This window comes from Anastrepha ludens, chromosome 3 (genome assembly GCF_028408465.1).
Source record: "Anastrepha ludens isolate Willacy chromosome 3, idAnaLude1.1, whole genome shotgun sequence".
NCBI lineage: Eukaryota > Metazoa > Arthropoda > Insecta > Diptera > Tephritidae > Anastrepha > Anastrepha ludens.
This window is the reverse complement of record NC_071499.1, coordinates 35,720,770-35,744,706: the sequence shown is the minus strand read 5'-3', so window position 1 is coordinate 35,744,706 and position 23,937 is coordinate 35,720,770. Positions and strand designations below refer to the sequence as shown.

Here is a 23,937-nt window from a genome sequence, read left to right as displayed (position 1 = left end):
AGTGCTGGTCAGCCAGGCCATGTTGCATCGATCGGAAGAGATAGTAATCGGATGGCGCAAGGTCTGGACTATACGGCGGGTGGGGTAGGACATCCCATTTGAGCGTTTCTAAGTATGTTTTGACCACTTGTGCAACATGTGGCCGAGCATTGTCATGTTGCAAAATAACTTTGTCGTGTCTATCGGCGTATTGCGGCCGTTTTTCTCGCAGTGCTCGGCTCAAACGCATCAATTGTCGTCGGTAGACATCCCCCGTAATCGTTTCATTCGGTTTCAGTAGCTCATAATACACAACACCCAGCTGGTCCCACCAGATACACAGCATAACCTTCAGGCCATGAATATTCTGCGCCGACGTCGATGTTGAAGCATGGCCAGGGTATCCATACGTTGCCCGACGTTTTGGATTGTCGTAATGGACCCACTTTTCATCGCCAGTCACAATTCGATGCAAAAAACCCTTTCTTTTGTGCCGTTGAAGCAGTTGTTCGCATGCCATAAAACGGCGTTCAACGTCTCTTGGCTTCAATTCATACGGCACCCAATGGCCTACCTTTCGGATCATTCCCATGGCTTTTAAACGTTTGGAAATGGTTGATTGATCAACTCCCAAAGTTTTTGCAACCTCTTCTTGCGTTTGAGCCGGATCTTGATCGAGCAATTCCTCCAATTCGGTATCCATGAACTTTGGCGGCGCACCCTCGCGTTCTTCGTCTTCCAAGCCAAAATCACCACTTTTAAAGCGTGCAAACCACTTCTGGCACGTTCGCTCAGATAGAGCATGCTCACCATAAACTTCCACCAAGATACGATGACTTTCGGCTGCTTTTTTCTTCATATTAAAATAATGAAGAAGAATTCCCCGCAAAAACACATTATTTGGCACGAAATTCGACATTTTCAAGTGTGGTAAAAATATTGTTGTTTACGCTTCAAATAAAAAACTTATACTGACGTTTGTGCCTTACGACAGTAGCTCTCCAATGAATGTTTGGAAATGTGGATCGATGGAATAATAATCAAGTTACGCCATCTGTTGTAAAACCCTAACGAACTTATTCATAGTCCTAATATCTCTTGCTTAGTACTGTTAAAAATTTTCCATACATTTGAAAGTTTACTGTGATTATATTAGTCTATATCTGGTGATTGGAAAACTCGAGTGAAACCAGTTTAAACTCTACTGGATCTTCAACAGAGAACATAAATAACACAGCCATCCAAATTCCGCCCTTCATCATTATCATAAATTCCTAGAAAATCCAGTCTCGAACATAGAGCCACAACGAATTTCCTCCAATCGCATCTGTTTTTCTCCAATTTCTCAACCTCATTCCAGCTGAGCTGCTTGTGGCGCGGGTTTCTGTATCCAGTAGTCGTCTCCAGGTGTTCGCAGGCCTTCCAAGTCTGCGGTTTCCAGTCAATGGCGACCCTTTGTAAGCCACCATTTCCTCGGCGTAAAACACAACCAATCTAGCATCATTTTCTCTTCCGGATCTCTAATACTATTGGCTTCTGCTGGGTTCTGGCCCCTAAGTCAGCATTCGATTTAATATTTGGCCGGAATGTTTTGAGAATTTTTCGAAGGCATCTGTTTATAAAAACTTGGAATGAGTTTGTGTCAGCAAGCGTCGCATTCCACGTTTCACAACCATAAGTGAAGTCGACTTTACATTGATGTTAAAAAATCACAGTTTTGTGCGCCGTGCAAGGTGTAATGCGCTCCAAATTGCTTGCAAATGCCGCCACAGCGTTCTTTATTCGGATTTTGAAAACATCGCTCGAACCTCCATAGATCGATAGACTAAATAGCAGAATGATTGTACATCTTCGAGATCGACACCATCAATATGTAAATGTTTCCTATATTTATACGCATGACTTTGGTTTTCTGGATGTTGATCTTCAGGTCGGCTTTCTCAGCTACTTCTTGCACTGCTTGAATCTTCGCAGCCATGTCAAGATAGTTGTGTGAAGCCCTTACTAGTCTTTAAATATTTTAATTCATTCGATAGCATAGTTTTGCCAAACAAGAAGTTTTAAAACTAGGTGAAAATAAACATTTTCGTCATCATCTTCACAATACTATTTGGTTGGACGTGGGGTGCGATTTCACTGTTAATTGAGTTTCTTTATAATGTGCCCGCCCGTCCGATCAATATGTATTCTTCCATGGTAAAATTGCTGAAAATATTATATATAAAAAATACTGCCAAATTACAGCTAAGTGAAATGCATAGATTGGTCTGCCTCTTGATCACAATGAGAATTTGTGCTACTTCAGTGTTTGGGATCTCCTCCTCGGAGTGATTTCTTTTCATATTTTTATACAAACGGTAGCAGCAACAGTGAAATATCTGCAACTGCGTTTACCTGGGCTTCCCTTAATAGAATTTACGAAAAAGTAGGCTAAGAAAGTTCCCCGGACTGAAAGGTGCAGTATTTTTGGCTCTACGATTCTATGAGGCAAAAAACTTGACTAAGCAGTTTAGACAAACGAGTTCACAGATATAGATTCCAGACATGTAGTCAAACTCGGGGACCGGTATGCTTCGAAATGCGATAACTATTTTTTAGCAATCGTAGGAAATCAGGCAGCCGCCGTGCCGAATGGGTTGGTGCGTGACTACCAGTCGGAATTCACAGAGATTGGTTCGAATCTCGGCGAAACACCAAAATTAAGAAAAAGATTTTTCTAATAGCGGTCGCCCCTCGGCAGGCAATGGCAAACCTCCGATGGTATTTCTGCCGTGAAAAAGTTCCTCATAAAAACATTTGCCGTTCGGAGACGGCTTGAAACTGTAGGTCCCTCCATTTGTGGAACAACATCAAGACGCACGCCACAAATTGGAGGAGGAGCTCAGCCAAACACCCAAAAAGGGTGTACGCGCCAATTATATAGGTATACTCGTATATAAGAAATTTGCTTAATGCCAGCAAAATACGAGAAAAAAAGTGAATTCAACAAGACGAAATTTGCAGGACAAAAGGAAGTGGAACAGATAGTCGGCCAAACGCCCAACAAAGGATGTATGTAGGTACTACTCAATTATTATGTTGATATTTATTGCTGAAAGGAGACTTCAACGTTGCGTTTGAATACGCATCTCTAGATGGTCTCATAATCTGAATAGAGGAACTACTTCGGAATTACTCAGGATATCTTCGTTATTCCTCTTATCAATACATTCCTCGTGGGAAACTTCGGACCTCTTGACGATCTATACTTGCCGTTCACTGGCCTCCGGGAGCCAACATCCAATCAATATCTCTTTGCAGCCAAGATTAAGTAAGAAGCATATTTTAGATAACAAAGCAGCAGTCGACAGCAGCAGTAATCTGCAGCGCTAGTTGACATATTTTGTATTCGACTCGTAATCCTCCCCATCCTCCCCATCTCTTGTTTTAGTTAATTTTCATCAAAGTCGGTATCTGTACGGCATGGGAATTAAAGAAAACTAAATCGATTCTTTAAGTACTTCATCTGAAGATGGTTTAAGCACACGGCTTAACGTTCGTAAATGTTATTTTGCAGTCCATCTAGAGTTTAAACTACTTAACGCCACTGTTGGTGACCTTCAGCAGGGGTTTTTTGCTACAAACAACCACATTTTTCATATCTCGTTGTGAAGTTCGTTTTTAGTTCGCACTCTAGCTTTTCATTGTCGCTTCTTAGCTGTCAAGCACTGTTAGGAGTGCTCTCGTATTCGGTGCCATTGTTTTTCAAAAAACGATTTTTTTTAGTTCCAACTCCTACAAATTGATTGCAAAGTTCGCTCTTGTTGCCATTAAGGCCTACGCCTTAATTGTTCCCTCTTACTGTCTGTCATGTGACGAAATCTTGTTGCTCCTCATCATCACTTCTTCTTGCTGTATTTGTTTGATCACGGAACTGAAGCTGGCTCTAAACTGCAGCGCTTTATTATTTGTAAAGTTATTTCAAGTAGGGTATAATGAGAAGAGATTTAAATGTCCTAAAAATTTTCCCGAAACACAAACTGAGATTGCTCACTAGCATTTCAGCCACTAGTACTAGCTATTTCAGATCGCATATTAATCTGTAAAGCCTTGAGAAATCAGCTCTTGTTGATTCCGCGAACTCTCTCCATAAACACCAACGAATTGAATGGCCTAGGCAAGGAAATGAAATTGACGACGAATGAGCCAACTGCAGATCAGCGGTTACCCCACAGGGACCAGAGCCAATAAACGGAATCATTTTTACAGGAATCATAATTCGGACCAGCGAATATATATGAAATTTTCGTAGAGAACGATGGTCCAGTCTAGAACGCTGCAGAGCTGCAAAGTGTTTTGTGAAAAGGCTGAACAGGAAACTGTCGAACTTTCTTCAAAAATTTTAAAGAAAAGACGTTCGGTTGCTGGTCGGCATTATTACACGACACAACCTATGGGTTCAGCAATGAACACTATTGGAATCTTTGAGACTTGCGGTCTTGCTTAGAGGAGGCGGATAGCACTAAGAATTTGTTCTGTGAGCCTTCTGCGTTTGCTAGAACAAGGATACTAATTTTGGGTTCTGATATGATGAGAACGAGTAAAATTGGTTCTTTCAAACTGAAGGATATTTTCAGATTTGCCAAAGAAACTGTCAAATTTTCACAGGACTGGCGCTATCTGTCTTGTTTCTATTCTATCTCATCTTTTTCTCTCTGTCACTACTCTCTTTTCCTCCTTGACTATCTACCTCTTTAGTTTCCAGTGCTTTGAATACAATGCGCTTTTTAGCCTGAGTGTTTTAGAAGTTACAGGTGCTTTTTGGCTCCCCTTTTTTCTAATTTCAATTTCATTTCAAAGTATCTAGGCCTGGTACGGTCGGAAGACCGGTCAGTTCATTCCAGTAATAACCTATGTTTATTGAAATAAATGTGTTTGGTAGAGGTCATAAAATATCATAAAGTCGAATTTCGAATCTCTATCCATATCTATCTACTTCTTCGATTACTGGGAACTCGTTCCCCACATTTCCCAACTGTGACGACATAAGTCCCCATTTCTAGTTTATTTCACAAAGTTTTTGAACGTTCGATACGATGTTTGTCACACAGTGCACTGCTACCATATTTGTTGGTCTTACTTTGAAAGCAACATGTGGATTTGTGGTAACACAAGCAATAAAAGTCGGAAGCGATATGTTGCGAGAGCTTCAAGCAACTTAAAGAAAAAAGCAGATACAAAACAAAGAAAACAAAAACAATAAAGCTCTGATAGCAGCGACGCGATGCACTGTCAACAATCAAGAATGATAGTCAACAATGTATGTAGACCGCCGAATGGTGAAACGGGCGAAGCGATCTCCTCCACCAACCAACCAGCCGAGCGCCAAACAATGCGACTCAAATTGGCGGTACAGGCAACTTTCAGAATCAGTACGAATTGAATGTTCGCGTAAGTAACAATAAACGACGGAGCGAGTTTTAAAAGCAATTAGCTGTGGAAGAAAATAAAGTTTTGGAAAAGAAGCAGCCGTGTGAACAAGTGCATTTGCTTGTAAAATAAAAAATAAAAAAAACACAAAAAGAATTAACAGTCAGCCGGTTTTAAAAATAAATAAAAATAAAAGAAAATGGAGTTCAACAATCGTCTGTTGCTGAAAATCATTGAGCTGGTAAATTCAAAACCCATTTGTTCTTATAATTAAACAAATCATAATTGATTTAAGAACTTTATGGAAATTCATGGCTATGGAACAAAGTAAACTAATTAATAAAATAATCCATGAAAACTTGCTTAAAAGGCAGAAAATTTTTTTTTGTGCTTAAGCAAATATGCGATTGATGGACGAAGAAATGTGATTTATTCAATTTTGGTTGTATTGGTAATTGAATAAATTTGGTTATTAAAATAAATAAATCAAAATCAAGGAATAAGTGCTGCGATTTGTATGAGAATTAGTTTATATCATTTCAAAAACTCAAAATTTTAAGTAGAATTAATTCATTAAAAACAAAAATTAATGGTGTAAATAATTTCCAAAATATAATACATATTTGTGTATGAAAAAATTGTAGCACTAAATTAATAAGAAAATATCTGCATTGGAATTGATATTTTAACAGTGTCTTGCACATTTTATTCAATATTATTAATATAATATACAATAATTAAAATATTATAGGTATTTCATGGAATAGGAAACCTGTCCATACTTAATTTCTTTTTTTTTCGTGTAAATTATTTACTTTGGCACATTTTCTCACGCATATCTTCGGAAAAAGAGCCAAAAGTATATTTTGTGTGATTAGAAATTGGGAAATTGAAAAAAGATTTTAAGAATTATACCATTGAAGAAGAACTCTCTTGTAAGGGGTGTGTGTATAAGTATATGGTTATTTTACAGCAACAAAAATACATTCAACGATTATTAAAAAAAATTTAAATTTTTTCTCAGGAATTTCAAGTTATTTGGCCGTACATCCATAAGGGAGCTGCATGAGCAAAATCTACCTCAAAATAATATAGGTTTTGAACATGTATTCCCGGTACGTTTTTGTTTTGCGCTGTAATGTGTGACAGACATTCTTTTTTTAAATTTTTAACAAATTTTTATAATATATTTTTAATTTTTAAACAAATATTTTTTTTTACTTTTAATTGTTGGCCTGGGATTGGAGGCTTAATTAAAAGGTAGCCTAATCGCTAATGTATGTATATACAATATGGCGCAAAATTAATCATCCAATTTTATTTCCGGATAATTTGTTTCTAAATATTTTTTTTTTTAAGAGAAAAAAAGGAGTGCCTTGTATTGGAGGCAAAGCAAAGCAAAATCTACTTCAAAATAGGTGTGGAAAATGTATTCCCGCTTCGTTTTTGTTTTGCGCTGTAATGATGAAATAATTTTTTTTTTTTAATTTTTATCGTAATTTTTTTTTTAAATTTTAAACAATTTTGTTTTAATTTTTAAATAAATACTTTTTTTTAATTTTTAAACAAATTTTTTTTTAATTTTTAAACATTTTTTTCTTTAATTTTTAAACAAAATTTTTATTTTTAATTTTTAAATAATTTATTTTATTTAATTTTTAAACAATTTTTTTTTCTACTTTTTGAAGAAAAAAAATGTTGGCCTTGGACTGAAGGCTTCGTAGGAAGCGTTAAAGACACCCAGATTACTAATGTATGATATGACAGCTGGCGCAAAATTAATCATACATAAAAATCAAGTTTGTTTTTGAATAATTTGTTTACCAACTAATCAAAATATTAGCTTGAGTGATGGAAATCTTTATTTTGACCTTTACGCGCTCCATTGCTTGACTGCTTGTATACTACAGCTGTCTAGTTCACAAGTCTCAGATAATTGCAAAAATTATAATTTTTCGGATGCGATGATTAATTTTACGCCACCTTCGGTATAGTCAAAAACTATCAATTTTTATTTATATTGCTTCAATGTAAATTAATTTTTCTAAAACAAAATGCAAGCTCTTTTGCCTGCTCCCTATCGAAAGCCACTTGGGAACCAGGAATGTGTTGTAAAAATTTCTTACCAGATATCTCTATTTTTCCGAAGAACATACACCGAGATTCTTACAATTTCTTTTACCACACACTTTTCTCATTCTAAGAAACATATTTTGGGCCCTTTACCATTATCTTTTCTTGTTCAAATAAGCCAAAACCATGGGAAAATAATGACTTTGTGGCACAGTTCACAAACTAAACGTTTTACGAGTACCATTTTTTTACCATAGTTTGTAGATTTCAAGCTCTTTTCATTTACTTTTTTTTTTAGTTTGGAGATTTCAAGCTTTTTTTATTTGCATCACACACAAAGACACCTGATCAAATTTACTATTTTTCATTAAAAAAATTCATCATATCAGCCGTTTTAGCAATCAATGCCTATTGGCTACCTCAGAGCTGCGATTTGATGTCATTTCCTTAAGGGGTTAGGGGTAGTCAGAGGCCGGAAAAAATGAAGATTTTGATTATAGGTACATTGTATTTGGACTTGACTTTCGCAAAATTTAAAAAAAAAAAATTAATAATTGTAAAAGTTATCGCTGTTTGTGTGGAGCCAGTTTATCCAGAAGCGGTGATCATCACAAGTCCTTGGAGATTTATGTAAAATCAATCGAAAAAGGCAAATTCGTTTTATTAATAGATAATCTGCTGCCAGATCGAAGTTATTTTTTTTCAAAATTAACAATATGGCGGCCTCAGGAAATATTTTTCAGATTTTCGAGAAAAAAACCGACGAAAAAAATCGAAATTTTGAAAAAAAAATCCTTCGATCAGGCACTAGTTTTTTAAGTTTTCAAAAGCTGTATAAATTTTATTGCAATCTGCCAAGCCGTTTTTAAGTCACACTGATCACCAGTTCAAAAAACATAGTTTTGAGAAAAACACATTTAAAATTTTGCTATCGGACGCTCCGGGCGCCCTTTGTTAATTGTTGAATAACTCGAAAAGTATTTGTCGGATTCACTTCAAATTTTCACACAATATTTTTAAGATATTATACTTTAAGAAAATGCAAAATAAATCCAAAAAGTCCCAGCCGGACTCATCTGCCAAAGCGAGCCTTAAGCTGGCAGCCGGTTCTGCATTACCGAAATGAGTCGATTTTTTTCCCGACCAAGGGCTGCCGCCCCGGTAAACTAGCCCTGTCTAGTGAACCGTTTGTCATCCCGTTTATCAGCCTTAAGCTGTTATAGAGTTCAGGAATTAGCTCAACTACTCTGGTCAAGTCACTGCCCGCAACTACGTCAAAAGGTTTTTGCACTAAGATGACGAAATAGCTGATTTTGGCATACATAAAAAGTTACTACTAAAGGAGTGAATGTTTCCTTCTTCTATTGTGTACCGCAAAATGATGCTCTTCTTTTCATGTGACAACTTCTTAACTCCACATCTCCACCTTCTAAAGAAGCCGCTGTTAAAACAGAAATCTCACTTGAAGACTGCGGATTTTTCTGTTTTAACATCAGCTCTCATTTCATAGTTTGGCAACTCAATCTTCATTTTACTGCGCTATTTGCATGCCCGAATACAGCGATCTGATTTGCTTAATGTAGTTCTGAAAATGAAATGTTAAGACAGCCAGGTGTCCACATGAAAAAACGGGACAAAGTCAAAACAGGAATTCGACAAATTTTAAACCACTTTTAGTAGAGAGTGTAGATGAGTAAAGCCATGTCAAGTGATCCTCGAAAATTTCACTAAGTCACGGATTTTAGGGCAAGATGTCTCATTGTGTAGTCAAAGTCATGTTAACGCTGTTCTATAAATATTTCGCACAAATTCCAATTTTAGCAATAGTTATTAACAATCAAAGTTTTAAGCAAGATTAAATTAAAAAAATAATTACTCCGAAACTACAATAGATAATGGCGTGAAATTTTGCATACCATTCAAGTATTATCTGTTCTATTTTTCAAGTGTTAATAACTCTTTTTATTGTGACAAATAGATAAATAAATAATAGCTTTTTGTAATCAGTTGCATTTTTTTATGTTTTCTTCACGCTGTTAAACAATCGGACTTACGGATAATTGTGCGGAAAACGCTTACCTTCAATAATCTGAAAATAGAATTTTGTACTTTTACTCCATTTCCGAGATATTGGCTGTTTTGTAACTTGATGCGCTCGACGGTGGCATTGCTGCCATCGGCTGATCGGTCGCGCGGTGGCTTGAGGACCGCGCAAATTGAAGCAGCGTGCACGTTTAAACATGGACAGGATTTATTGCCTATTGACTGAATTCGACACTGCTTTGTGACAGTTCGATTTAAGTGGTGACTGGTGACAGAGCATATTTGCATATTTCAATATTATTGTAATTATGGTTCGACCGAGCGTATGCTCTAATCTGTTTATGAAAAAGGGCCATAATTGTGTCCGACGCAATTTATTTTTGGTGACATCTAAGTGGAATGATAAATTTGAAAAATATATTGGTCAATATGTTTGTAAAATGTGTCGCAAAGAATTATATCAGGGTGCAAAAACTACTGTGAACGCACTAGATGAACATTGTCAGAACTGCCTGCTGTTGCAAACAAGATTTGAATTTCGATTGAAAATTATTTCTTTTCAGAGTGAATGGATGTTTGCTTGTATAATGTGCATTTCGTTAGATATTTACATACTTTCCAAATTTTTTGTCTTTTATTGCTGTTTTTAACCTCAAAGGACAATTGAATGAATTTATAACAATAACTTATGAATAAAAACACTTCAATTTTTAATGTGAAAGTTAATAAAACATTTAAAATTGCTGACTCCGCTAGAGTAAATCGCCACGTTTCTTTTTTCAATCCTACTCAAAGTACAGAAAGTGAAACGTCGGACAGCTCTATAGATTCTTTCGACGATTCGGAGGATGAAAATTTCGAAATAAAGAACATTGATCATTCTTTGAAATTCGATAAAGTGAACAAAATTCTGCAAGAACTAGGCGAACCACCTATTAAAAAAAAAGGTATTCTGATTTATGCGATAAGGAACTCAAAGAAATTGTTGCAGACGTCATTAATTCCGGAAAAGGAACAGAAAATGCAGACTTAAAAAATCAGAAAAAAACAGAAAATCCATACTCAGCTTTTGTGAAAAATATTAAACACGCTTAGCTTGAAAAGAACAGTATCAACCATAAAATTCAAATTCTCACAACAATTCCAGTAACAATAACGGTAAAAAACAAAAGAAAAAAAAATTGTTACTTTTTAACCTGAATGATCTACACGAACAATTTAGAATAGAATACCTTGAGACATTAATTGGTCTATCAAAACTCAAAGAACTTCGGCCTCGCGAATGCATTGTCGCTGGGCAAAGTGGGACGCAAAGTGTTTGCGTGTGTAAAACGCATCAGAATGTAGCTTTGAAAATTTATGAAATCAGGCATGAATTAAAAAAGTCTAAAGTAAATTTCAAGGAGAATATGGGCGATTTGATAAAACAGTGTGTCTGCGAAAATTTCGAATTCAGTCAATAGGCAATAAATCCTGTCCATGTTCAAACGTGCACGCTGCTTCAGTTTGCGCGGTCCTCAAGCCACCGCGCGACCGATCAGCCGATGGCAGCAATGCCACCGTCGAGCGCATCAAGTTACAAAACAGCCAATATCTCGGAAATGGAGTAAAAGTACAAAATTCTATTTTCAGATTATTGAAGGTAAGCGTTTTCCGCACAATTATCCGTAAGTCCGATTGTTTAACAGCGTGAAGAAAACATAAAAAAATGCAACTGATTACAAAAAGCTATTATTTATTTATCTATTTGTCACAATAAAAAGAGTTATTAACACTTGAAAAATAGAACAGATAATACTTGAATGGTATGCAAAATTTCACGCCATTATCTATTGTAGTTTCGGAGTAATTATTTTTTTAATTTAATCTTGCTTAAAACTTTGATTGTTAATAACTATTGCTAAAATTGGAATTTGTGCGAAATATTTATAGAACAGCGTTAACATGACTTTGACTACACAATGAGACATCTTGCCCTAAAATCCGTGACTTAGTGAAATTTTCGAGGATCACTTGACATGGCTTTACTCAGATGTGAGTAAGAGCTTTTAATAAGTTTTCTCGTGTTTAATGGTCTGATGGTCTGATTTGTGAATTCCATTTTTATATTTTCTTCTACTGCGTCATAAATAATATAAAGATTTTAGACAGCAACTTTTAGAAGAGCGTAAATTCCTTTCGAATACATCAACAACGCATTCAAGTCTATGAACAAAGCGAGATACAAAGCAAAAGTGAGTGCGTAAGTGTGCCTGTGAACAATTCCGAATTAGAGAATTTTCCCATACAAAAATACTCACGTAGACCATCAGGCAGTAAAAAAATATGAATTCCAAATTGCCTAAAAACACAAGGGTTACTATTACACTTATATAGTACATACGTAAGTAGATGGATTTCTGTTTTCAATGTCTGAGCTACCCTGTAGGAAACTGCGAAACATGGTCAGCGCAACAGAAATGAAAGAATGTCAAATATGGCATTAACCTCTTGCTTCGCCATTTAGCTCGACGAAACTCGGGCCCAAGTGTAACGCGTCAACGCGTAGTAAACAGATCAGAATAATATAAACTACTTTATAACAGCAATTATGAGACTCGTGAATAACTCTGGTGGCATACAGATAGAAACTTGTTCAGTCACGACCCAGGCTCGTGATATTGTATTTACTTTGGCACGACAATCTATTCACGAGCCTGGCTCGTCATATTCATGTTTGGACCAAAATTTTCATCACGAGTCAGACTCAATAAAGCGCCGCAAAGGGCTAATGAATTCGATACATTTTACAGTTTTTCTTTGATAAAGCCGAAAATGCAAGCCAGGCTGCACTCAAGGTGTCGATGAAACCACAGAAATAATCGAAGGTCACCGACATGTTAATAGTCGTAGCATCACTATGCTATGGGGGAAATGGCAACTGTTTTCCAAACAGAAGTTTTTGCCATACTGAATGGATAATCGAGAGGAGATGGAGCGGGAAACAGATTGGAGTTTTCAGTGACAGTCAAGCTGCATTGAAGGCCCTGGAGAACGTGAAGCAAAAAACATCAAAGATTGTTCAAGAATGTAGAAGAAGCTCAATTCCGTCGCAAGACAAAACAGGCTTGTACTTATATGGGTTCCGGGACACTGCGATGTTCAAGGAAACGAAATTGCCGATGAAGTGGCCAACCGTATATCAGCGGTTTCCCCACAAGAGCCAGAGCCAATAATCGGAATCAGTTCCGCAGGAATCATGAATTGGATCAGCGATTATGTAGGTAACCTGCATAAGGAGCGATGGTCTGGTCTAGAACGCTGCAGAACTGCAAAGTGTTTTGTGACAAGTCCGAACAGAAAACTGTCAAACGTTATACTAAAACTTGGAAGAAAAGACGTTCGGTTGATGGTCGATATCATTACAGGACACAACCCATGGGGTCAGCATATGAACACCATTGGAATCATTGAGGAGCCAATGTGCCTGTTATGCTTGGAGGAGGCGGATAGCACTGAGCTCTTTCTCTGTGAGTGCCCTGCCTTTGTTAGAGCACGGCTACGAGTTTCGCGTTTCCGATGTCATGAGAATGAGTAATTTTCGTTCTCTAAAACTGGATTATATTTACATCAATCTGGAAAATTCTCTTTATCTTTGTTTCTATTCTTTCCTGTCTCTTTCTCTGATACTTTTCTCCTTCCCTCCTTGACTATCCACCCCCTTTCCAGAGCTTTAAGTACAATGGGCTTTTTAGCCTGAGTGTTTTAGGAGCCACCAAATCTCCTGGTGCTCCTTGGCTCGACCTTTTCGTATTCAAATTCAATCACCCAAGGGTTAAAGTTCAACCATAAAGCAGTTTTAAACCATTTGTGCCAAATTTTTTCGCAAAAATAATAATTTTTACTTAATCAAAAAAAAAAAAAAAAAGATTTAAATTTTTTCCTTTACGCGGACCATTGCTTGTTTGTTTGTGTACTGCAGCTGTCTAGTTCAGAAGTGCTAAATATGATTGATGTATGACGCCATTTGCAAAAATTATAATTCTTCCGATATCCTGATTAATTTTGCGCCACATTGTGAAAATGAGTTGAAGTGTGTTAATCTCGCAAAAACACGAGTGCAGACTGACTCATGCAAATAAGTATATTTTTTTGTTGCTCATCTCTTTAATAGGTTGCCTTCATTTTCCCACAGGGTAGCCAAACAGGTAAATAGGTGTTGGTAGGCACGTAGCCACTTCTTAAGCAACGGGTAGCAGCCAGCAACTTTTATGAGCTGCTCATTTCCGTGAACCTACCCGCAGCATAGTGAAGAGAGTGAATAGTACCTTCAAGTGTTAGTGCACATTTCGTGATTGACTCTCAACTAATGCAAAACGAATGCAGAGTGGAGCAGTTGGCACTAGGCTTGCGCTAGCTGTTATCTACATAAACCACTCGTGCTGCCGCTTTGTTGTGTTTGGAAGAGCATTGATGTAGAGTGTACCTGTTTACCACCAAATAACAACACGAAAAGTTCGCATGATTTTGCCTCCCTGAATTTATTGCGCCACAAAAATGTATCAAAGCAATTACTGTTGTTCGTTCCCCTTGTTGGTATTGCCTTGCCGTCTTTAATGCTGTTTATTTTTATTTATTTTTTTTTTTGGTTTTGCTCATAAATGCTTTGTTGTTATCCTTGAAGTGCATACATACACACTTTACGAGTTATACTCCATACGCGCTTCCTTGTGTTGTATGTTTGTGTACGTGCATATAAATTAGGTGTGTTTGCTGTTAAGCTTTTGTTGCGCAACATGTTTAGAAACATCTGTGTGTATCTACCTACTAAATACATACGATTCGCGTATGCGTGTGTGGAGTTTTGTGGTGTGACATCACTAACTTTGGAAAAAACAAATTCACACAATGTATCAATGTAAAAAAGGCAGCAAACCCATAAAATTTGTAACAATGAAAATAAAATTAAAACCACACCGGGGTCAGAGGCAACGCCTTCTTACGAGCGCAACTGCTTATAGGCTGTTTGATCGGTCTGCGCTTAAATTGAGTTAGTGGCTTAGCGGTAATTAAGTTTTTTTTTTTCCTTAGACTTTTTTCTTAAACGAATTATTCAGTTTTATTATTCTTTGCACTTTAGTAACTTTTTGTTTTAATTGATAATTTTCATACGCGTTCGATATGTGTGCTCGTTTGTACTTATGTACATATGTATGCATATAAAGTACCATATATACTTACATACTTATACATTTGTATGTCTAATCCATTAACTTTGGCTTTGAAGCCAGCGCCTGAACGTATTGGGTTTCTTTTATTTATGGGCACATACAAATCTGGAGGTTTAACCTAACTGCCTACCTGTGATTATCATACATACATATGTTTGCATGTATCTTTTTACATACATTTGTATGTATACGGGTAAAAATGTTAAAATCATGGCGGATGTAAAGTAAAAAACTCATTATTTTGGCAGTAACCTACGACTTACGGGGATGCTTGGGTACGCATATTGAGCTTCACATTGAATTCGTGGATCGTATGGGCTCTTTGTCTACATTTGTACATATACATATGTACATGCAGATATATGACAAACGTTTGTGTGGTTGTTTGCTATTGTTGTGCCGGCGTCCATGGCAATCACGATTAGTGCGTCGCATTTTTGAGCTACGCTTTGTTTTTAGAATGATGTCATTTTTGTTTTGTTATATTTAGATTTGTTACCTGTTTTTGTTTTTTTTTTTTTTGTTTATTTTGGAATTGGCTTGATTTCTAAACATTAAAACCAGACGCCAGTTTACTGAGCGAAGAGTACTTAAGTTATAAAGGGTGGTTAAGTTTCTAGGGCCGGTGTTGATTGTGAACAAAAGACAATTTTTTTAAGAAATTATTGTCGTTTCTCTTTATTATCATAATATTGGTATAGCTCAATTAGGTATGAAACAAAATATCGGTCAAATGGCCTCCACGGCCTCGACGGCACACCTCCATCAGATGGTTCAAATTTTCGATGACGCTGAGGCATAATTGAGATTCTATGCCGTTAATGTGCCGAATTATCTCATCCTTTAGCTCTTGAATTGTTGCTGGCTCATCGACGTACACCTTTTCTTTCAAATAACCCCAAAGAAAAAGTCCAACGTTGTTGTTGACGTTTAGGTGTGGTTCACATTCAACATCGGGCCTTGAAATTTAACCACCTGTACATACATATGTATGTATATCACACTAGCAAAATTCATGTGTCGTAATTAGCGTCGTTCATACTTCAATACCTGTAATTCTTCATTGTTTGACTGACTATGAAATAAAGATAATTCGATTTATTCTTTCAAGTCTAGAATTCCCCGATTACTGCCACCAAAATTGAAAAAAAGAAACAGTAAAAGCGTTTCGAGCTTTGGGAACAGTTAGTTCGTTTTTCTGATTTTTTCATGCACGCAAACTTTCTTACCTTTTCCATTACAATTTACCTCCGCGCGAGCTCATTTTAATAATAAAATACTTAGGCTGGAGCCCCAGCTTGAGCTTTGAACTTTGTACTTCTTTGCAAAGAGTACTAAGACCGACTTGTCTGGCTTTAGCTCCTGCGGAACTGTCTCTATTTAGTTGTATATCTCTTGTAATGCCACTTCGGTTATGTTGAATATTTTTCGCATCGAGTCTCGGCATCTCCCCAAGCTTATGATGACCAGATTGTTTTCACATGCATCTAACTGCAGTTCGGCACCTCTTATTTGTAGTAAGTGAAAGATTAAGATTAACAGGGTAATAATTCCTACTCGAGGCGTGTCTCTATTTGACTTTCCTGTGCTGGTCGGTGGCCCTATTTCATCCTCAGAGTATGACAATTCAAGAGGCGATTTAATGGTATAATGCGTGGCTTTAGCAGATTGAATTGATTCCCTCCAACAAAGCCTCTAGGGAGGTGTTGTGGAAGATTTATAATGCGTCGAGGATAAGCACTGCTACGCTGATTAGTTGATATTAGTTATGTGTAGTGCTTTTCTTTTCTTCTCTTTCGTACGAGCCTAGTTGGTTATGTTAGCTTAGCCTGGTTGGCAATAAGCCACGCATAGACCTTTTGGTCCCTAGCAATACCAGATGGAGACCGATCTCTATGAATACCGAAAGTAGACATTATGTAGAATGTCACCGCTTTTGGCGAATCTAAGGAGCGCTGGGAGATCCGCTTTTGAGACGTCCTCCAGACCCTCAAACAATGGGGCTCCCAGGCATTTTAAACACGTTTTTAATAGATCCGGACAAACGCATAAATAAAAGCGATGGGAAGCTTATCACTGGAGTATAAACAGCTGTTCTTGCCTGTTTTTTGGTATAGCAGAGAAGACAATTTTTGCCACTCTCGCAGTTTTTGAAACATTATTCCACCTCAATAGATTTGATGATATCAGAATAGCGTTTCGTTATTTGTGAAAGTTCGAGGAAGACCTAATGCGAACGCGGGAAGCTGGAAGTGTTGAACGATCTTCAAGTTTGGGTATCTTTGGGGTATAATTATACTATGCGCAAGTTTTGAAGATGCCTTTGGTAGGAAAACCACTTCGTGTTTTCTGCAAAAGCGCTCGCAAATCCCTCTTCATTTTTGCTACTGCTGTTAGATATTTAAATGATATTTAAATGCTTCTAGTCTACCGTGACATTCAACAGGAATGTCATCTAGTAAGGAACTTTTACTAAACAACTTCGCCACTGCAGTTTGCATAGATGGTTCGAAAATGGTATGTGGCGTTGGAGCTGCTATACAAATATTCTCATAGAAATCTGTGCGTCTTCCTAGTACAGTGCAGTGTCTTTCAGGCGGCAGTACTGGCAATAGGGGAAGCTTGTAGACTACTAAGCGCATACTTCTCTTATAAGTGCAATATCGCCATCCCGTCGGAGAGCGGCACTAGGTTCGGCCACAACAACCTCTCAACGCGTGGAACAAAGCAAAAATTGCCTTGCTGCCTTGAGTGTAAACCAAAAAGTTGCTTTAATCTGACTTCGGGGACATCGGAACATCGAAGAAAACGAAAAAGCGGGGAGCTGGCAAGGGAGGAATCTACCATGAAAAACATTTTTGCAGAATCGGTATTCACACCACGGAGTGGAATCAAGAATGCAATTTCTTTAAAATTCCCCAACAAATTGTAGAATGCAGATGAAGGAACCAGACAACATGAAAATTTAGCAGAAGGTTGTGGTCCACCTACAAACACAAGCAAACGTCAATGCTGACAAATATGAAACGAAGGGTTGCCTACAGACTCACGGCGGTGATTACTGGCTTCTGGTCTATCATACAACAAGCAGCACACTGCCACAGTTGCAATCAACTGGAGAAAAAGAAAGCTATCTTCCACTTCCTCTATGAACGCCCTGCCCTGTGAAAGTATTCGTAACTGCATGAGCATGAAAGTGGGCTCTTCAAAGAGCCTTCGAGCATTTGCTTTCTGTTGCATATCCATTCACTAGCCTCTTTTCGATTATGCCGGCTAAATATCAGCAATATAATATCATAAAAAAGTTAAAACTAAAGCAACGAAAACCAAAATTAGCATTATTTTTTATGCAGTAGAAGGCAAAATATTAATACAGGAATTTAAAATTTATTTTTTTTTAATTTCTTTTGACTACTTAACTGCTATTTTTACTAACAGATATATAAATAACTCTGGAAATTTTGAAGTATAGACGGACGTTTTTTGGTTTAATTTGTTTTTTTTTTTTTTTGGATGAAAAGATAGCAAATTGAGAATTTTAAAAACTCTTAAGTTTGTAGATTTTGACAGGTAGATCTTTTTACTTATCAACGCTCTTAATTTCACCGTTGTATGATTTCCAATGCTTACCAAAAAACCAAAAATCAAACATTTAATAGCAATAATAATTAATCTACTTATTTCCGGCAATTCACTGGCTACTATTATGTAACTCGTAGCTATGTAATTATTAAATATTCTTCAACTACCTCACGCCTATGTATGTATAATATATACATACCTATACTAATTGTTTGCTGTTGTTATATACCTAATGTTCTAAATTCGCCACCTACGTTATGATGTCATACCTCCAAATTTGAGCAAATCATTCTCTTCACTAAGCGCGCATGTATGCGTGCCCACAACTCGTAATTTGAATACAGCGCCAACAAACAACTGTACAAACATGCAAGCAAAAGCAGAATACTCCACATGCATATGTGGATATGTGTACATGCACATAGGTGAATGTGTGTGTATGTGTTAGTATGTGTTAATAATATTAAATAAAAACACTTTTGTGATTCTTCTGCCGCTTTTTAGTGATTTCTTCATTGTTGTTGGCAAGTAAACCGCCGTCAGGCGATGAATCCGTAATTTTGTTATATTTGCGACGAGAAAACAACAAAATTTATTCATTTAATCGCAGATTAATTTCACCGTCTGATTCTCAGCTCTATGATAATCAAATTTTATTTACATAAATAGATTAGTTTGCGCGTCTTTGTATGGTTTTTCGTATGTAAATACGTCTGTATATACATCGATGTATTAAAATGTGTTTGCTGGATTAGAGATAATAAGTTAAGGAACATAGAAATCATGTCACACGTTCGTAAATGCACAAACCAGCTTATGCTCGGCGTGATTTACGGCGCCTCATCAGCAAAATACGTTAAATTTTATCTTAATTCAAGTGCAAAAAAAAGGCGGCAAAACTTGGAAAAATTTCTTTATATTTCTTCAAGCCAAAGGTTTTCTTTTTTATTCCCTCTGTAAATTATTTATTTAATAAACCATTTCGAATATTTGAACTCTCATTCCCCCACTTCTAATATATCGGATTCGCCTTTTACCGTTAAGAAAGTGATGCTATCCTCTCTCAACAAATGGTTGACGATGTACGAGTATATCTTTAAGCCAGCAGTCGACAAAATTGGTTTTGGGAGTGTATTGGTGAGCACGAAGTATCGCATGGCTGATGATTTTGTTACTGCGGCTGAACAGTTCTTTATCGCAATGCTTAACAAACTTCGGCCTGTCTTAGTCCAGCGTTGAAACCAAAACGATCCGTGCTCATGACCTAGTGCCATTTGGAGCAGGAGCTCAATAATTGGACTTATAATTTATTAATACCAGTCCATAAGTTCGTGCGTTTTTTAAAGGTGGTTTTAAAATTAATAAAAGAGATGTTTAAAGCATTTACTAATCAATAATATATTTTCCTTCATTATTTACAATGTCTTCCCAATGTTTAGGCACATTTTTAATTCCCTGCTCAAAAAATTGTTTGTCCTTGGAGCCAAAAAACGCCTCGATATCCCTTTTTATATCTTCTTATGAGGAGTAGTTCTTGTTACTCATATAGAATTTAAGTCCACGGAAAAGGTGATAATCACAAGATGCAATATCCGGACAGTATGGTGGATGCGGCATTAGCACCCAACCGAGCTCGTTCCGCTTGCCTAATGTTTGCTTTTCGGTATGAGGTCTTGCGTTGTCGTGGGGAAATAAAACTTTGTGTCTATTCACTAAAGACGGTCGATTTTTTTAAGTGCCTCATTCAGGTTTGATAGCTGATGGGAATAGTAATCAGTAGTCTGGTTTGGTTCCAGAAGTTCATAATAAAAAATACGGGCCATATCCCACCAAATAGAGAGGAGAATCTTCTTGGGGTGAAGGCCATCTCTTGGGGTCGGTTCTGGTGTTTCATCTTTATCTAACCATTGGCGTTTGCGAACAGGATTATTGTAAAGGACCCATTTTTCATCACAAGTAACGATACGGTTCACTTTCCTTTTCAAGTCGTTACAGCAGCTGAGAACACACATTCACTCTCTGCTGAAGGTTGGCGATGGGAAGTCTATGCGGAACCCATTTACCCAGCTTTGAAACCTTTCTTAACTGTACCAGGTGACTGTGAACTGTTCCATGCGATGAATTTAACCTCTGAGCTATCATATCGACTGTCAAATTTGGCTCAGCATCCACGAGTTCGAGCAAGGCGTCGGAGTTAAAGACTTCAGGAGCAGCTGTTGCATTTTTACCACTTTTATAAAAAAAATAAAGGATATGCCTCTTATACGCGTTCGAAGATTCCATTTTAGTTTTTAACAACACGTGCTTCTATCCGCTATTAAAATAACTTGTTGAATGCACAATATATCAAAGAAAATGCAAATAGTTCCGTTATATTCCGCGAATAATTTTTTGTATGCAAAAATCTTATGCAAAATCGTATGCAAAAAACTTAGGGAGTGACCTGATATATGCATTGTGGCTCAAAATTATTGCATATTTCATACCATCGATAGTTCATCTGTATACATTTTTGAGGTTGGACTTCCTTCTGAACATTTTGAACGTATTTATGTGAACAAAATTAAAATGACTTAGATAGCTGTATTCGTTTAAAGAAATTTTTTTAATTTTGCATTTCTGTTTCTTTTTTTCATTTTGTTGCCCTGTGATTCCCGGCACAGTCTGTGCCATTTTTGAGTAAGTTCGCCAAGCACGATTGAAAATAGCTGTCGATTTATTGCTGCTATTTCACATTTCAATGAATTTGATTGTACGCAGTTTTATTAAAAACTTTCCACATTTTGCATTACTAATTCAATTATTTTTATAGCTCAGTCCTTTTTTTGTAATAAAGCGGCAAATTTTAATGGCCAGTAATCTGTTGAAATAAAGATTTTTTTTAATTTTCCATCATCCAAATCATATGACTAATATTGAATTAAATCCTTGCTCACAATAATAGCAGCGCGCCATATTGTAAAATTTTGACTATTTATATAGATTTCATTTACTTTTCCTAACTTTTTATAAAAAAATAGTTCATACTGCACCAAAAACCATATAATTCAAAGTTTCAAACTTTGTACAAAATTTAAAATAACTCAAAAATTGTTTACCAAAAACTCTAACTTTTTAGCTAGAATTCCAGCAAAATTCCAGATATGCAGTCTTACAGACCATTGAATTTTGAATTGCTGGTAAACTCTAAAAACACCAATATGCGTCTGTATATTTTTGTAATTTTTTTAAGCCTTCAGCACCGCCAAAAAGATAATCGTTTCAGATCTTATTGCTGAAAGAAGCAATCGAAATCTCGCTGACCTTCTCTCGTACATAAAATGACAGAATAAACTATACAAATCTCCTGTGGCTCATGCATTCGCTGAATTGAAGATTATTTATAAATACCTGTATTGTTTACCTTTTCTCGTTAGGCAGCTGTTATTTCAGTCCCTGAGTAAACAAAATAGTGAATTAGGAAAACTCATTAAATAACTAAACGGCATATTTTATGAGACTATCAAAAGTTTTTATTTCGAGTGAACGCTGACAGAAGTCGATAGGTAGCAAAAGGCAATAAAGTTGGCAAATAAGAACTGCTAGAAATTAAGAACAAAAATTTTAAAGCTTATAATATACACTAGTGGTGGAAATAAATGCAGCACAACTTATTGCCAAGTTTTGACTTTTTTTAGATTTATTGTACTTCTAAAATTTTCGTATATAATATAATTAAAAAAAATAATTCATACTACAACAAAAATCACATAGCTAAAGTTTCAAACTTTGTACGAAGTTTAAAAAAATTAGAAATTTTGATAACTTTTTTCTTATAAAAAATGGTTTAGAGTACAAGAAAACACATATCTTAAAGTTTTAAACTTTGTAAAAATTTACAAAAACAAACAAATTCAACAAATTTTCTTCAAGGTTTATTTTTTTTTTATTTTTGAAATGAAAGAGTTGTTCACCCAACAACAAAAAACATATGCCTTAAAGTGTAAAATTTTGTACCAAATTTAAAGGGCTTTAACAAATTTTCATCAAATATAAAATTTTTTGTTTCTTATAAAAAAGTAGTTGAACTACAAGAAAAACCACACTTAATGCAAAGTTTTAAAAAATTAAAAGAAATTTCATCAATAACTAAATTTTTTATTTTATTTTTTTTAATGTTCATACAATAACCAAAACCATATGCCTCAAAGTTTTAAACTTTCTAAAAAATAAAAAAAAAATAAAACAATTCATAAATAATTAATTTTTTTATTTCATAAATCATTTTTTTATTTCGTTCAAAAAAATCAAAATACCTCAAATTTACAAACTTTGCACAAAATTTGAAAAATTAAAAAATGTCAACAAAGTTTCATCAATTATTAATTTCTTCACTTCATATAAAAAAATATCTCATACTATATTACAACAAACCCCAAATACCTCAAATTTTTAAACTTTGTACAAAATTTAAAAGCAAGTTAAACAAATTTTCATCAGCAATTAGTTTTTTTTGTTATTTTTTATAAAAAAGTAGTTCATACTACAACAAAAACCACGTATCTCAAAGTTTCAAACTTTGTTCGAAATTTTAAAAATTTCAACAAATTTTCATCAGTAATTAATTTTTTCTTATAAAAAAATATAGATATGACATAACAAAATATGCCTCAAAGATTTACATTTTGTAAAAAATTTAAGAAATTTAAAAAAATTTTCATCTATACTTGAAATTTTTATTTTAAATATTTTAATATTGCATACGTTTAAACTGGCTTAAAATACGCTTTTGTTTTTGAAAAAAAAAACGAAAAATATTATAAATCACCTTGACTGAGGTAGAAAACTGCATGCGGAGAATTTTCCTAAAAATCGGACTAAAAATTGGTATTTTGATGAAAATTTGTTGAATTTTTTTAAATTTTTAAAAGGTTTTAAACATTAAGCTATACAGTTTTTAATTGTATGTAGACACAGGGTGGCGCAAAATTAATCACCCTACCGGAAGATGAAAAATTGTTCCAAATGACGTCGTAAGTCAGTCATATTTGACACTTGAGAGCTGCAGAGTTGCGGTATACAAATAGACAAACAATGGCAAAAATAAAGATTTATAGATATATTTTTTATTTATTTATTTATTATTAATTTTTTTATTATTATTATGGAAATGTGTCATAATTATTTCGATTTTCCCGCTTCGAATTTGATACTCATACTGCTGATGACCAATTTCTAGACAATTTCCGTTTTTTTTCAAGAAAAAAAACTCTAATACAAAAATGTATTTACTCTACTATTTCTCAGAACTTATTGTATTTATCTGCGTCTAGCGCCTTCTCGCAAAGCGCCTTTAACACACTTACATATTTACATGTACGAATATTTGAATACATTTGTTTTTTTATTTTCTTGCGAATGCTTTCGAATGGCATACTTTGTTTGTTTATTAATTACTTGATCGTATTTTTATGATATTTGTTTCCACTCTGAGTCTAATATTAGGCCCTGAATCATTTATTTCTATAGAAATAATTTTAGAAAAGATAAAAAATTGCTTGCTTTGATGCCAATAAAATACTGCAACGAGCAAATTAAGTGGCTCTTTAGCATTCAAGACGCGAATTACTGCATTTCAAGATAATCAAAATGCGCTAGATAT

General features: G+C 35.5%; 1 protein-coding gene across 1 annotated transcript in view; it reads left to right on the top strand.

Moving 5' to 3' along the window:
* The first annotated feature begins 5,370 nt into the window (after positions 1–5,370).
* The window catches only part of LOC128857411 (protein snakeskin), a 43,146-nt gene continuing 24,579 nt past the window's right edge, over positions 5,371–23,937 (top strand). The window contains exon 1 of the mRNA XM_054093167.1: positions 5,371–5,629. Within this exon, the coding sequence (XP_053949142.1) occupies positions 5,588–5,629 (42 nt within the window). The 5' untranslated portion in view covers positions 5,371–5,587. The remainder of the gene's footprint in view (positions 5,630–23,937) is intronic.